General features: G+C 41.7%; 2 protein-coding genes across 10 annotated transcripts in view; both read right to left on the bottom strand.

Annotated features, from left to right (window-relative positions):
• Positions 1-8,519, bottom strand: part of rgs12b (regulator of G protein signaling 12b) — a 53,082-nt gene extending 44,563 nt beyond the window's left edge. Inside the window, exons 1-4 of one of the 4 annotated variants that reach the window (XM_019889229.1) lie at positions 8,364-8,519; positions 3,610-4,862; positions 2,454-2,687; positions 843-1,790 (exon numbers count right to left, since the gene is read on the bottom strand). In XM_019889229.1, the coding sequence (XP_019744788.1) occupies positions 843-1,790; positions 2,454-2,687; positions 3,610-4,665 (2,238 nt within the window). In that variant the 5' untranslated portion in view covers positions 4,666-4,862; positions 8,364-8,519. The remainder of the gene's footprint in view (positions 1-842; positions 1,791-2,453; positions 2,688-3,609; positions 4,863-8,363) is intronic. The other 3 variants (XM_019889228.1, XM_019889227.1, XM_019889226.1) reach the window with 3 other exon arrangements.
• Positions 8,520-12,266: 3,747 nt separating this feature from the next.
• Positions 12,267-16,760, bottom strand: part of htt (huntingtin) — a 33,225-nt gene continuing 28,731 nt past the window's right edge. For 4 of the 6 annotated variants that reach the window (XM_019889217.1, XM_019889219.1, XM_019889216.1 and 1 more), the window contains 4 exons: positions 14,754-14,973; positions 14,100-14,262; positions 13,829-13,989; positions 12,267-12,570 (listed from right to left, as the gene is read on the bottom strand). In XM_019889217.1, the coding sequence (XP_019744776.1) occupies positions 12,357-12,570; positions 13,829-13,989; positions 14,100-14,262; positions 14,754-14,973 (758 nt within the window). In that variant the 3' untranslated portion in view covers positions 12,267-12,356. The remainder of the gene's footprint in view (positions 12,571-13,828; positions 13,990-14,099; positions 14,263-14,753; positions 14,974-16,760) is intronic. The other 2 variants (XM_019889221.1, XM_019889220.1) reach the window with 1 other exon arrangement.

Genomic DNA, 16,760 nt, shown 5'->3' with positions numbered 1-16,760 from the left:
AACACACACACACACACACACACACACACACACACACACACACACACACACACACACACACACACACACACACACATACACACATACATACACACATTAGGGATGTCTTCTGAAAGAAAGAAAAAACGGACCGGGCAAAATATTCATTAGGCTTACTACCAACTGTGGGTTGTGCATCTTTTAAAATGAATCCAAAGGCCCATTTTCCTATGTTAAAATGTGCACACTGTATCCAACAGTAGCCTAAGCCAAGACTTTTTTGTGACATTAGTCTGAAACCTACTCTGGTTGGACTCATAAGCGTGTGAAACAGGTGGTTTTCAGGTCAAGACATCTGCGTGGCTGGTGCATAATGTATGAGCTGATACTGGAGCAGTGGGATAAATAACGGCCAAGTTGCGCGCTCACATTACTCAATACGGTACAGGGATGTTTGGTGGGAGTCCGCACAGGTCAGGAAATTTTCACCCGGATGAAAAGTTTCACATATCATTGAGAGAAGCATATCAGTCAAAGGGCAGTGGAGTTAAATAGGAGGCTTTGAGACAGAAGGCGATGGAGCATTGGCATGAACACAGCCAGATTTAAAACTTCAATAAAGTGCACTTGGCCGGACTCTTGTTGAGTAAATTTCCACATCAGCACTAGGTGATGGGAGGAAGCTACCTGGTGTTGCGGCTTCTCATTGCATAGTTAGTTTTAACATAACTACTCCAAAATCCATCAACAACATAGTGACGCGTCACGTTCTGGAAAGATACAGAACACACTCAGTTGAAAGAAAGAAAAACAAACGGCAATGTCACCAGCAACAAAATGCAGTCATCATGATTAGTTTTTACCTTTTTCTCTGCGTCTTTGGCACCTCCACGCTTCTTGACGGTTTCGCTCCTCTCTCTGTCGCCAGCACCAAACAGCTTCTTGGCCCACTCATCTTTCAGCCGTTGGGTGTGGGTCTGGGCATGGAGAGCAGGAGGAGGCTGGCTTCCTCCTGGTGGTGGCAAGGGATCTGCAGGGACCAGCGGGGCCCGGTAACGGTCAGCAGGGATCTTGTTCATGGGTGGAGGCAGGGTGCTGCAATTAGCTGATGACCACCCGTCAGTGGATTCGGCGTACGACTCTTGATCGCTGCTCAAGCCGTGGAAGTGGTGGTGCTGCTGGTGCCAGTCTCTCAGCACGTGGACTGGGAGCCAACGCTGAGGCTCCACCCCTCCTCCGGTCCCTCTTTTGTCCCCGCCTCCGACAGCTCCTCCCCATTTCCCCTGCGAGTAGTGGTGTGGGTGGACCCCTCGAGCGTGCCGAGCTGCTACATCGGCGTGTGTCAGCGGGAGGGGTTGAGGGAGGTCGGCCAGGTAGGGTTCATGGCGGTAGTGGCTATTCCTTATAGTGGGCGGGGGTGGAGGTGGCTGAGGGGCGGCAGCTCCTAGGGTGGGGCTCCAAGCCTGCTGGGAGGAAGGCGGGCTGTCCCAGTGGCGCGGCCCAGAGACGTGATTGTGGTTAAGAGGCCCTCCCAGGTCAACCAAGAGCACTCTGTTGCTCTTCTCCTCAGGCAAAAAGTTACCAATCCCGCTATCACTATTACTGCTGGTGCTGTGGTTCTGTTGAGCATCGTTATCTGGATCGAGAAAGGCTCTGGCTCGGACGCCCTCAATGTTGTCCCCCATGTCCCGGTAAAGTACAGACACAAAGTGGAGGAGAGACTGAGAAGTGGGAGGGAACTCCAGGCAGCCTCCCGTGTCTGAGTCAGGGGTACATTCAAAGCCAAACCTCCTGGCCACTCCCAAATGCACCTGAGGAAAACAAAGAAGCGCATAATATACAGTTGCCAAACAACTGCATTTTCTCCTCAACTACAGAATGTACCAGCCATCTATTAGGTTTAAGGCACTAACGAAAGAGGCTGTACTTCTTCCACTAATACAGAATATGATGTTATACTTTAAAATAAAATTGTTATTTGCAAAGCTATATATTGATACCTAATCTTTATTGTATTACCGGTAGGTATGTATTCTACACTCGAAAGTAGCTATTATTGCTTTCATAATTTTTCTTTTAACTCATTCACTCCCAAAGACGTTTTTAAACGTCTTTTCAGACTTGGTCTAGAATTGGCTGGTACTGAATGAGTTAACTGAAGCGTAAACATGAGCAAGCCGTGAGGCTAGTCAAAGCAAAGGGACTGTAATTTCAGGCGGCGAACTGGATTGTTTTCTGGCGGGAAAAAGTTGGTGTCTGGAAGACAGACATGACGATGGAAGAACAGCAGCTTGACTGAGGACAATAAATAATGCGGATAATACGATGGAGATGGTTTGGTAGAGAAAAGTTAAGGTTTGATTTTTTTCAAAACTGAATACAGCAAGTGACCCAATTCATCAAATTCCATTTGGCAAATATTGGTCAGCAGCACAGAGCTCTCCAGAATATTGAAGCACTTTCTATGTTCACACCTGGTGGTAACACAGGTCAGGATCCACAATGAACACGTGGCAAGAAGTCCTCAAACCTTCCTCTTCGTATCGTCCTCTGCTGAGGTGACACTCGTCGTCTGTGGCCTGCATCGTGACCAGTCCAAAGAACCGCCGGTCATCAGGACAACAGGCACTGAACGCTAGTTTTTCTGCAGGATACGTGGCGAGGATCTGGCCTTTGTCGCTGCATAGGCGCACACTGTCATGCATGACCTGGGCGAAATAGTAGAATGTCCATAAGAAATCACCACAAGTGAAAATACAGCGATCCCCCGCAAGATCGCGGGTCATATTTTGTGACCCACTATAATAAGAGATTGCCCCTTCAGTGTAATAGTGCCATGTTTTAATATCTTGTTCCCACAGATCAGGTAGAATACAGGATATGTCTGTTAGTAATGTAGCAAGCTGTGTTTGTGTTAAGGTAGCAGTTGTTTGAAAGTTTGGAATTACCATTGGTGCTAATTTTGCTTAGCTGGTCTATATCACACTATACAGCAGGGGTGTCAAACTCATTTTAGTCGAAAATTTGACATTTCGGTACAGATTTTAGCAAGTTGACACACATGATTTGTTTTCGCATAAACGTATTTTGCTTGAAGAATGCATGATGTGCCCCTTACTGTATTTGGAGAACAATGTAAGTTAGAGAAATAACAAGTATACTTTTAGAAGTGTGTTTTAATAAGTTTAAGTGAATTTGGGGGAAAAAAATGTGTGTTTCGAGGGCAGAAGCATCATTCTCGTGAGCCTCGTCGTCCAACGACAAGAACACGTGCGTGCACGTGTACCCCGCACGCCGATCGAAAGGATGACTTACCTTTGCTAAAGTAAATGAACAGTAATGTATCCAAAAAACTAGTGCTATTGGTTGCTTCATATCGGTGTCAGTGAGTACTCAAGAGTTGTGCACTCATACTGGTATCGGTCTGAAAAAAAGTGGTATGGAATATCTTTAAGTGAAACCATTAAAAGATTTTAACCTTGGCTTAGAACATATCACCCTGTGATAAATGGTGGTTCACTGTACAGTTGAAAATGGCAGCCATTGAACTGAATTTTGTTTGAATTTTTCCAAAGCAATCTACCTGCTGGCAATACAATAGTGAAAATAATGAGAAATATTTCAACTAACCTTCATCAGGACAAGTGAATGGATCTTTTGCTCTGCCCTGAGGCGCCTCATGCATCCTCTGATGGCTTGCAGACTGTCACTCTCCAGGCTGGTGCCTGTGGAGGCCAGCTCAATGGAGCCTAGGTAGCCCACAATCATGCCCACGTTGACAATGTCCTGATTTGGATCGAGGACCAAGTCCCGCCCATCGCCAACATCCATGTGTTGTTCCTCATGGTGGTGGAGGTGGAGATGTCGAAAACCAGAGTCCAGGAAAACCGAGTCGTCGTTTAGGACTTGGGCCATTTCCTCCTCAGAGAGCAGGACAGGGTTGCTGTGGGAGCGGGAGGAGTTTCGACAGGGAGGAAACTCTGGATCAGACATTGGACGTGCTTTGGCGGATGAAGTATGCCCGGGTCTGTCCTTGTCCGAACTGCTGGACGAGTGGCTGGAATTCTCAAAGATCATGTTAAAAATTCCTCCGGACTGCAACTCGGCCACAACCCGCTCGGCACGGTTGATGCCGAGCTGCTTTGAATCCATTTTGGGTCTCAACCAGCCCCCGCGCGCTCCACCGGCATTCCTGCTGTTATTGTTGCTGTTGACAATGTTGTCGCACAGGCCGTCCAACTCATCGTCACTGGAGCATGAGTCCAGATAAGGCGCGGGCATAGCGTTGCTGCTGTGGTGACGACCGCCAGCGCCGCGTTGCTGGTGATGGTGACGCTTGTGACGCTCCACTTCACCAATGACCAGCTTTAAGATACCGGCGCAGCGTCCAATCAGTTTGACCACATCTTCATGGGATGCCTTGGAAACGTTGATGTCGTTGACCGAGAGTATGTGATCTCCTGAACGCAAACCCACGTAATCTGCGGGGCTGCCTTTCAGGATGCAGCTGAGGACACAAGGGTTTTGTCCTGAGAGCGTAAAACCGTATCCAGTCCTCCCTCTCGCCACTTCAACAGCCCGGATTCGTCTCTGTTGGACAGAGGAGGGTGGAGGAGACTGGGGCCGGTTGGCCTCATTGCCTCCGTGAGGACGTCTTCTAGATGACGTATCCACTTGCTTGAACATCGTGCCAGAGGATTTTCTCTCATCTACTTGTTTAGAACATTTCAGTCATTGCCAAGCTGGAGCAGCCAACCTCCGTCTTCTAGTCAGAAAGTTCTGCCATCGAGTGGCAAATTCAGCAGGGGGATGAAAGTTTGGACTCAGGTTTGGCAAAGCCTTCCTAAAGTAGAGCCACCCATCCTGATGTCAAGCGTATTTACCTGCAGAAAAGACCAAACGATTATAAAGATGGCATATGCTGCGACTTTTCTCCACTAAGAACTTGCTAAAAACTCACGATGGTGTCAAAACTATCTGCTCCAACAACAAATGTGTTAAGAGTCCAGAATGAAAGCCTTCACGTCTCAAGAAGGACAACATATTAAAATCTTCTCCATTTGAGCTTATGACACAAAGTTTGAGCAAAAAACAATTTTTCCTATGTGGTAGTCGATTGGTTAGCATGTCTGCCTCACAGCGCAGACGTCGTGGGTTCAAATCTGGCACCGGCCATCCTTTGCGGAGTTTGCATGTTGTCCCCGTGCCTGCGTGGGTTTTCTCCGGGTACTCCGGTTTCCTCCCACATTCCCAAACCATGTATGGCAGGTTAATGGCACACTCTAAAATTGTCCCTAGTTGTGAGTGTGAGTGGGAATGGTTGTTTGTCTATGTGTGCCCTGTGATTGGCTGGCAACCACTTCAGGGTGTACCCCGCTTACCGGTTGGTTAATATTAACTAAATTAACCGTACATAATAGAAGTAAAAGTGAGAATTAATTGCTGTTATTGAAATATACTATTTCAAATATTTTACATACACATTTAAACATTTTGTTTACCACAGCTCCAGTGCAAATTCTCTCACCCATCAGTCAATTTTAAAAACCTAATGTGGCCCTTGAGCCCAACAGTTTACCTATCCCTGATCTAAAGGAGTAATTATGTTTTGATTTGTCTGTCTTTTTCTGCGACTTTTTCTTGTGAGGACACCCACAGAAGGGAGAGAAACCAGGAATGGAAGTTTTTGTGATTTATAGGAAACTGTCCTGGCTGCTCAGTACAACATGTCAAAAGCCATAATAACAAAAGAACGGAATGTACACCACAAAGTCACCTGCATTTTGTCAATGTGAAGCGACCAATCTTCCACGCACAAGCATTTGCGGAATAGGGTGACTACTGAATTGTTTCATGTGCTAGTAACAACAGACGGTTTATGTTTATACTTGTATGACAGCTGCCATTAAAATAAAATAAAATAAAGTAGTATTTACGATGACAACAGTTAAACCCTGTATAATTTTAGTGATCCAATTCCGAACCAATCGCAAGTCAACTGGCATTCAGGAAATGATTTTGTAATTGTAGCCATTTGTTCATGAACCAAATAATCTATATAAGGACACATGATATCTATGGTTGCCAAATGATTTTGGTGTAAGCAATTCAGAGAGTGCAGAACTCTCAGGCTTAAACATTGATCTTCTGGGAAATCAAGGCGTTCATAATTTCAGATCTACTGCAAACAAATCCCAACCTAAATTTAATGAGCTTGACAGATACTGTATATTCATTAGGCCTAAATGTAAAAATGCATGACATTAAATAGTCCAGTTATATTCAAACAATCAGACCAACAACATGGATTTTATCTGGGTGACACATTGTTTTACAATTCAACTTCTGAATCTGAATAATTTCCTAAAAACCCATCACAAAGAAAAAGGTACATTTAAAATTTGACTTCTTCTGATGTTAACAGTGAGTAGATTCACACCAAAAGAGTATCTGTACCTCACGTGAACATTTATTTTTCTGATGACTTTTACTCCCTACATTGGAAAACATATCTATACTTTATAGTCATTACTTTGCATAATTGGGCTGCTTACTTTTTAATAGAAACAACGTGGTAAAAAAGATGCAAAGTGAGAGTGGTGAACTCATCCCAATTGAGCTCTTGATTGAGACCTTATGAGGCGGGAAAAAAAAGGACAGCAGCAACAAACAGGAAAAAGAAACCAGTGAGCATTAATGATGATAACATACTGGATTCGAAGAAGCGATATCTGTATTCCCCTACCTTATTTATGAGTACTCTTTGTCGACACTATTTTGCAGATGTGCTAGCGTTCTGCAAAATAGAGTCTATGCTCTTTGTTTCAATCTGACATAGTGTGCATGTTTATTTGCAAATAAACCTTTATGGTTGTGGTTTAATGTTAAATGTTGGTGAAATTATTTACTTTGAGAATATTTTTGAACAATTCCTTTCAGTTTGGCTAAGTACGCTGGATGGTGCGAGAGAGTCAGACAGAGAGAAATCATTGGAGAGGGAGACGAGAGTAATTTTGATAGAATTTTATTATTTATTATTATAAGATCTGATGGTCCTCAAATAGTAGTGAGGAACTGTAATTGTGGGGTGACTCAAGCATTGTTAAAAAAATGATGACAGACGGATGGACAGGTTGACAGTCCTAAAATAGCAGTGACAAATTGTAATTTAGCGATGATGGGAGCACAGTTAAAATGAGTAAGGGACGGATTGACGATGAGGGATGGGGGGCGCCTGGCCGCCGGCAAATGACGGACCTGCAATATCGAAAACACATGCACCTCTAAGGTTGCACTCCTACGGAAGAGGATTAAAGTGAGAATCTTGCCAACCTTGGTTTTTTTTTCTTCATTGGCCCTAATCCTCTTCCGTACACTCCAATAGGGTTCAAATTCAGATTTTTAATATGACCGATGAGTAAAGTAGATGGTTCACTATTTTATTTAGAAAAATTTAAAAAAGCATTTTGTTCATTGATTCAGGGAATGGCTGAATTATTTCAAACAGCGTATTTCGAAAACACCCCCCGAGATACAACACCTGGATGGGAAGACGTCACATAACTTTTGTCCAATGGGAAGTATTAGCCTGTGTTTCGACAGGCAACTTTACAGGTGAACTCCAGCATATATAACATATACTCGCAAACGCTAGTCTTGAGTTCACTCCATGTTTTTTGTCGACTAGACTGGCTACATTTATTGATTATTATTTTCAACACGGCGTCCCTCCACGCCTTCACGTAATTACATTTGTTTACTTGAGGCGTTGTCAAGTTACCCTAATAACAACAGTGCTAAAACTTTCGATTTGTTCGAAAATATTAACAATCATAGAGTCCGCTGCAATGATCTTCTGCCGAAAATAATGCATTTTCTCTTCTATTTAAACTGTTTTAAAGTTTTTCTGCAGTCGCTTACGCTTCAAAAGTGCAACCACCCTTGCTTACACCTTATAGTCCCGCCCTGAGCATTCACAACTTTCCAGAATGGCTGTAACGTTGACAACGGCGGCGTACACATACTTGTATTGCCCGCTATTGGTTTACACGGATGTCACTCTAGCAGCCAATAGGTGGAGAACTTGACTCAGGTTCGAATGAGAAGTCACAAATAAAAGTATCATCGTTGTGTCAAACTTTTGCAGCAAGTGTGTGAAAACAGTAGCTTTTTAATATGTGTGTCTATATAGACGTCTGTATATATACATATAACATCATGCATGTACCAAGACAACTTGGGGCCGGAAGACTATTTAAGAGCGGGGAACATGTCAAATATATGGGGCTAAGTGAGCTAAATCAAAGGTAGATTACATTTTAATGACGCTTGAGCGACAAAAACGCGTGCGTAGAGAGTTGAGCCGCCGAGAGCGAATGACTTACTTGTCGAATGACGGCTCCCAGGTAGCATCCATAGTTGAGTAGCTAGGGACAGTTGGGTCATCTCATGGCGGATGGGTAAACAAAAGAAAAGGCTGCACCATCTGGCCAAGTAGCCTTACGAGGAGGAGGACTGGAGGAGGGGGGTTAGTTCAGAGTGGGCTGCTGTGAGGAGGGACTGGATGTGGAAGGAAATATCCAACGGTTGCAATAACGTTTAAAGTTGCTTTCCTTCACTTGGCCCTCATTGTCTCTTATTATGTACAGAGAACAAGTCTATACACCACTTTCCAAATATGCCACGTTTTTTTGTGATTTAACAAAAAAATGAGACAAAGATAAATGATGTCAAAACTTTTAGCCATCACTGATTTGTAGTGTGATCTTTGCATCGCAGTGGAAAAAAAAAAATCTTTTCAAGAAGGGTGGTAAGAAATGAACTGAAATTATGTGGTTGCAATAGTGTGAACAACCTTGTATATTTGGCATGTGGCTGTATTCCGAATTAAATTCCACTTAAATATATCTCTTGTATTTATAATTTTATCTGTGGTTTTATTTATTCTTTATTTGTCTTATTGTTTGCTCGTCTGTAAATTGTCCTTGGGTGTTGTGAAAGGTGCTTCAAATTAAATGTATTATTATTATTATTATTATTATTATTAGTATTATTATTATTATTAACCAACTACAGGTACACTGAGACTCATGTTAAATGAGAGTCAGCAGCACACATCTGTCATTATCTTGGCTAAAGTGTCTCTGATTAACCTCAACTGTTCTAGTGGCCTTTTTGTGCAAACACCAATTGGTATTTGGAACTGTTGATAATTCCCTCCAGCCTGACTTGGGCCACCTGAAGAACAGCTCCAAAACTTGATGTTTCTTGTGGTGATAGAGTTAGACACTACAGTACTGCATTTGTGTCAAACATAGTTTTTGGAATTATGTATATTAAGTTCAACCTTGGTTTCCTCAGACTATAACACTCCCTCCTGCACACACGCACACGTTTGGAAGATTTTGCTTGACAGCACAACAAACACACGCCTGGGAGCAGTGTAACCAAGAGAAACGTTATAAAATTAACGGAAGACTGTTGGGATCAATTCCATACAAGAAACATATGTCTGAACTCCACAGTTGGGAGTCGTAATGGGTCAAAAGATAGGGAACAATGTAACTTGTTCAAGATACTTGCCATGAATCGTTACTCAGTATCTGTACCATCACGATTTAGGCTCAGTGCCCAATAAAGCAGATGGAAGCTGCCTGATAATCCTCTCCACTTAATGCTGTTTAATCAGCAGCACATTAATTCATAGGTGCTGTAAACTGTAGTTACATTTGCCAACGGCCACATTAAGCACACCTGTGGAATTAAGTAAGCGCTTTTTTTCAAATGCAATAATAATGTTCTTTGAATGGCACTTTCAGATGCATGTTTATTATAGTTGTTGTACTAGTTATGTGTTTAAAAAAATGCATCATACCAAGTGGTGTTTCTTTTTTTTTTTTTATTGTCTTATGGCTTAAAAACGAGTTATCTGTGAATTTGTTTTGTGTATGTAGATAAGGCGATCATACATTAATATGGGTTCACAGTCATAACGGGACGCCAAAGGAAACCATAACTACGATGTGGCCGGCCTCAAAAATGCTTGCTCTAGTCTGAAGTGGTGAGGTTACAATGGTTCAGTTTCAAATATTTTGACCAAGCTTATTCATTACAGTCTGGGATGACGTTATGACATCATAATCACATTACAGCTGTAAATGATTTGTCTTTGACAGACTTGATGTGTTCAAAATTGTAATATTTTGAAAATAACGCAAATCCTATTGTTTTTTTTAATTATTTCTTTAGGGATTCACAGCAATGTGAAAGGAATCACAGCTCTGGATTTATAATCACATCAGTCTTTGTCTAAACTGTTTGTATAGTCCACACAGAAATGTGATTTCAATGTGCCAGCATGTTTGTCAAAAACAATGATGTAATATGGTTTGGAGGAAGATGTGAATTATTTTCAGCTGGGGGAAAAATACCATCAGAATTGCTCATTCTGGAATTGAAGGGCGTTGAAACTAAAATAAATGCACCAAATCAAGTCAGTTCAACTCAAGCTTTTTTTTTTTTTTCCTCGAACCAGCTCTCCAATCACCACAGGTTTCTGGGTAATCACATTACCCCCTGCAGGAGTCCCCAGTCACTCAGGCTTTTGCTCCTCTAACACCAAATGAGAAGCAATCTCATGAAAACATTTAAATCCTGTTTGGGAATAATTTACTTTGACATTTTAAGCAGTACTTGGTGGCCTGAATCAGAATAAATTGACCTTTTAACTGAAGAAAAGGGATTTTTAATTTAATCTACCTTAGGGGAGGGATGGGACCTAAAACTTGAATTCCAATAACCAATGTAGGACTCATTCATTTATTGTGTTAATACATCAGTCCACATGGACACACTTCAAGTTGGAACACAACAATTAGGCATACAATTTAGATGTTTATTACTTTTATGTTGCAGAATTCGTCCCAACATCAACAACAGATAAATGTATATTCTGCAAGAATACAACTATTTCTTATCCAACTTTTGACAAACTAAACCTCAAGACAAAAAGAGGGAATCGACCTGTTGCGTTGTGACAATACCGACAATTTTTTGATTTGTCAACGCTGCACCTTGTCACCATGGTTACATGGCTGCCTTTGGATTGTGTTGCGTCCGATGCCACGCAACAGTGCTGGCAACCGTAGCCATAGAAATGGACTAGGCGCAATAATGCAAGAAGGTAGCTGTTAAGCATGCTTTCAAGCATTTCAGTGTACAGGACAGAATCCTTATCTAAGGCAAGTGTATGTACACAGTGTGAAAGCCCAGCACAGTGCCAGGCAACTCTTCATTGGACATTGAACTTTGAGCATTCTGTGGTCACCTCTTTTTCATATTCTGATCATTAAAAAAAAAAAAAAAAAAACACACATCACAACATACTGGTACTTTAAAACTCTCCTTATCTTTGTACAATACTATCATGCACAATGGCTTTCATATGAACTTTTTACAAGATACAAGGGCAAAATTTAAAGATGACATGATTTCCAGGCTAATTTAAACAATCACATTTTACATCCTGAGTGTTGTAAAGTAGAAGAGAAGCGCACATGGAATCTTACAGAAACACAGGTGGGGGACCATCTGCATCTTTGATGCAACTTAAAAAAAATGCACAGTATCACCAAAATGATATTTGACACAATTTGGTATTTTGTTTTTTAGTTTCTAATGTTTCAAAGATAAAGTAATGGTAAAAACAATTCAATTCTGTCATTCTTTATCACATAACTGACAACTTGACAGGTGAAACCATATTTTTTTTCCCCTGGTGACAAGGAGTATGGCCAAGTGATCCTTCTCCCCTAACCTTTAACTGTGTGCCAAGTAAACTGACCACATGAGTGAATATATTCTTTTAAAAATGGTTTTAAAGACAATTAGTAGAGTCCTGCTATTACCACTCTTATGAAACAACAGGGGAAAACATACTGAAAATAGATGCAATGGTACTTAAAATATAGTAAATACTTTTGTCGTTTACATGATGTCCCCGTATGACTGAACACAATTCAAGAAAGTGTAAGGGAAAAGTGTGGATGAATCATCTTATCTCATGATCCATTAAAGGTGCTCGATTGGTGGGCCTGTCAAGGAAAGGCTCGTGGGCAAAACCAGTTTGGCGACGGAGATAGCATGCCTCATTCATAGACCGAGAATATTTTCTCTGATTTAACAAATATATATATATATATATATATATATATATATATATATACCGCTATATATAATCTTGAGGTAAACCTTCAAGAGAAGCGGTTTGAGTCTCCAGAAGATTCTTTCCTTCCATCACAGCCTCTCAGTGCCCCCTCGCCACATTTCTCCCAGAAGCCCACTTGGAACCACTCATTTGCCTCAGAGCCAAATCAGAGTCAAAGTGTCGTATCCTGATGGATTGATTGCAGTGATACGAGTAGCTGGTAGTAAGGACTTCCAGGCGATGCCACCGTCTCAAAGACAGATTGGAAGGCCCTGCGGTCCAGTTCCTCATCAATTTGGTGCCGGTAGAAGTCCATGGCCACCAAGCAGAATAGGTTGACATCAACCACTTCACTGGAACCCATTCTGCTGATGACGTGGGGAAGTCTGGATAAGAACGGGGTTAAAGACAACAGTTTCCATCTGATGCGGAGAGATACCTACCATCTTAACAAATATTCATACGCTCACAAGTGCTCAACATTCAGAAGATATAGATATACATATAATATAAAAAGACACAAAGTATTGTGTTCTCAAACGACTGTTTGACCTTCCATCTTTCTGCACAAAACAAAAAAAATGAACCCCCAAAAGCTCATCTAAGACAATTTAAAGAGACGAAAATGAAGATCTTTTTTGCTAAATATATAGTTTGTTTTATAATCATATGACGTAGTTTCAGTTATTTTTCTTTTGAAAAGCATGTGTTTTTATTTCATTTTGTTACCAGAAATAATTTCTGCAACTTCCATTTTGGTAATTAGTTTTTGTTTTTTCTTAACTATAATAGGGCTGGGCAAATGTCATTTTTTGGAAATTTCATTTCAAACAAGCGGACAAGTCTGTTGCCATTTTGGCTACTTAAATTTAATAGATTGGTTTCGTACTGCATCTGATTTTGGCTAAAAGCAATTTTTAAAAATAGGGAACAATCTCAAAAAAAACCCAAATCCATAATTGTCCGCTGTGACAATGATACTGAAGCCCCAGTTGCTCCTGATGCTGTCATCAGTAAGTGAATGAGGAGTCGGGTGTGAACCGCTGTGGCGCTTTGTCAGTGGGAAGAGCTCTATACAAGTGAAAAACAGTTACCATTATTGGAACTCAGCAACCTCTAAAACATATTGTATATTCCACATCACTTTTATGGACCTGACTAAAATAATATGGCCCCAAAAAACCCCAAACAAACAAAACATTTTCCCGGCATCTTTTTTTTTTTTTTTTTTAGAACAATGGCGGGAACCAATATAAAACTTAATCGTAGGTTAAAATGATTGTCGGATTTGTGTTTGGCAGGCCAAATGGCCATAGAATTCACTTGTGGGGAGGGGAAAAAAAAAGGTTATCCTTTGCCCACTCCTAATAATAACCTTAGTGTACTCACAGGTTGAACACCAAAGTGTTCATTTCACCCAACTTTACACAAATGGAGGTTCATGAACTCATTCAACGTTTAATGTGTAGCATCAGTCCAGCCGTTGCTTTTAATTTTCCATCATTGGTTTGTAGTGCTGTTTTTTCCACTTAGTGTTATATTTCCACATAGTACCTGAATGATTGTCTTCAAAGTTGGGTACTACTTTTAAATTCCAATATTTGCATGGCCACTGAGAGGTACTTAGACTGCAAACAAGGATACAAGGCTGAAATCCACTGCGAGGTGGAAGCGGAGACAAAGAAGCAGGAGAGGCTCCACATAGCCATGGCCACCGGTGTCCTCTGCGTGAAGTTGGACAAGGAGAGCAGGACCCAGTCTCTCACCATCGATGACTGGCCCGTAGCATGGAGTGTCTGGAAAACCTGAAAATGTATATGACCAGTCAGGATTTCAGCAGCGTCTGAAGGAAGACTAGAAATGCAAATACATCAAAGTCTAATTAGGAGAAATCTTTGGTACTCCTTCTACCAACCTTGTAAACAACTGTGGCCATAAATTGCGGATAGGGTTGCTGGTTGGACAGGAACTCTCCGATGACCTTGTTCATGACGTCTTGGGGTGGAAAGAAATCATCTAGGAACTGTGGAAGAATCCTTGATACTACCCGAGCCTCACTGGGCAAACCTTTTCGGATCCTGCAAACAGGACAAGCCACATGAAGAGATGAGAGACAGCAACCCAATAAATGGTTTGTTAGCACCAGCACCCACTGAAAGACAAAACCCGGGAGGTCAAAGGGTTCTACGACACTGTGTCAAACCTATGGCCCGGGGCCCAGATCCAGCCCATAACATCATTATGTGGCCCACATATTGCGTCGACTTCATAACTCCTGCCAAAATGGAAAAATTGTCTTCACTTTTTAACATAATTGACATTTTGAAAGCATTTTTTAACAAATTCAACAATAACGGAATAAGTTATTTTCCTTGACTTCTCATTAAAGCGATCCACCCATCAATTTGTTGTGTATATGTAATTTTACAAGTAAGTGTATATGTAAGTTTACATTCATATGGTTTCATAATCAAAACGACCATCTTGACACCCCCTCTTCAGGTGGCGTGTCAACTTTCGTGAGATTCATCCGGAATAATGTTGTACTTGTGCACAAGAGCGTGCCTACCTGTCAAAGAGCACAGAGACCCTTTCCATGGCGACAATGATGGACTCGCTGTCTGGGGCCTGAGGGTCCGAGTGTGCGGGGCGACCGGCGGGGCTGGCTTTCTCCTTGCCTGAGGAGAAACCAACATGACCCGCCGTGACCCCCACCACATCCGCTACAGCAGAGCCAGAGTCAACCTGACCCCTAACCCCTGCGACTTCTGAACCGGACGCAAGCACCGCTGAGAGGATGACAGGGAGGGTGGCACCAGTTAAACCAGTACGGAAAAGGTTAGACTAGGGACATGGATTTTTAAACGTAAAGGTATTCGATACCAAAAAGGATAAAACTGTGAAATTCTTCAATTTTTATTCAAGGCAATAAGTGAATGCTGCTTCAAAGATTGTATGTCCTTAGAAATATTGCATTCTTGATTAGCCTATCGTGAGGTGAAAACACTACATTTTGCTTTTATAGCTGTAAAGCAAAGGTCACTTCATAGTTGCATTGCATCTCCAAGGCAACTATTTGCAGCGTTGTGTTACTTGGCCAGTCAGTGCAAGGAGAACAAAATGCAAGTAGTGACAGTTAGTATGTGACGAAGTAGGGGTTAGAGGTAGGCTCCAGTAAAATCTACCTTTTTTTGGACACAAATCGCATGCAGGAAGCAAACAGGCGTTTTAATATTCTACAGTTAGGTGCATACATATTTGGACGTGGACACAATATTCAGCATTCCACCTTTGAACGACACCACCATAGATTTGAAATGAAACAATCAAGATGTGCTTTAAGGGTAGACTGATTTTTAATTTTAGGGTATGTTTACACCCAAATCAGTGAAACAGTGTGGGAATTACATTTTACAGTCGGAGCCTCCATCATTTTAAGGGATCAAAAGTAATTGGACAATTGGCTCCTTAGCTGTTCCATGGCCATATATATGTCAGTCTCTCATGAATTCACTTACAAGGAGAAGATAAAAGGCCTAGAGTTCATTTCAAGTGTGGTGTATTAATGTGGAAACTGCTGAGGTCATCTCCCAATATGAAGGCCAAAGTGCTATTGAGATCAGTGAAGCAAGCCATCATTTGCTTGAAGGAAAAAATAAATAAATAAAATAAATACAAACTCAGCAGAAGCGCAACGGAAAACATTACGTCTCCAAATTAAACGTTTGATTCTATCCCAGCCGTCTTCAGGCAATGGAGCCTTAATTGACAATCAGATCTACCTCCGTCAATGCCAGCCTGACATCATCAAAACATGTCTATCGCCGAAATATACACACGTGCGTCTGCCCAATCACAAACACACATGCTGTCAATCTAAACTACAAAATAATATATCATACTTGGTGGTCTAAATACGGTATAAGATTTGGATAGCTCATAAAATAATTGCAGATGATGGGTGTTAGTGTAATGCTGTGGAGATAATTAAAATCAATGGTTGGAGGGGTTTTCAGTCCATGCCACATAAACGATATTTAATGTTTAATATTTTTCATTGTCTACATCCATGTTATTGCTGCCTGGTGTTGACACTTGTGTAGTTGTTAGCATGCAATTTCGGTATCTGCGCATGCAGGTTGTTTCATGTTCAGTGAATAGTAGGGTGGTCCACATTTTCATGGCAAAAAAAAAAGTTTGTCGGATTCGTCGGGCCGGGTCGGAATTCTTGTCGATACTATGGTACAAGGTTCTGTGCAAAATTTCATTCCGATCTGATGATATTTTCCCGTCCCGCAAAGCGGCCAAAGTTTCCACCATAACAACTGGTCTCAATAGGGTGAACATGTGTATTTTAACCGTGTATTTTGCCATGCGTGACACTGGCTGGGCTGAATGTTGCCCGAACGATCACCTCCTGACTAACTAACCATTCCATCGCTGCTCTCAGCAGCCGGAGACAAACTCAAACGCACGCCTAACACACAACGGTCACCTACTGGCGAGCTAATATCTTTCAATTGAAGTCGAGAATCGCCGGAATTCTTACTGGACGCTGAGCTGAGGACGCTTTTCG

Source organism: Hippocampus comes, unplaced genomic scaffold (assembly GCF_001891065.2).
Source record: "Hippocampus comes isolate QL1 unplaced genomic scaffold, H_comes_QL1_v1.1 scaffold86, whole genome shotgun sequence".
NCBI lineage: Eukaryota > Metazoa > Chordata > Actinopteri > Syngnathiformes > Syngnathidae > Hippocampus > Hippocampus comes.
Note: the sequence above shows the minus strand (reverse complement) of the source record. Positions and strands in the feature narration are given on the sequence as shown.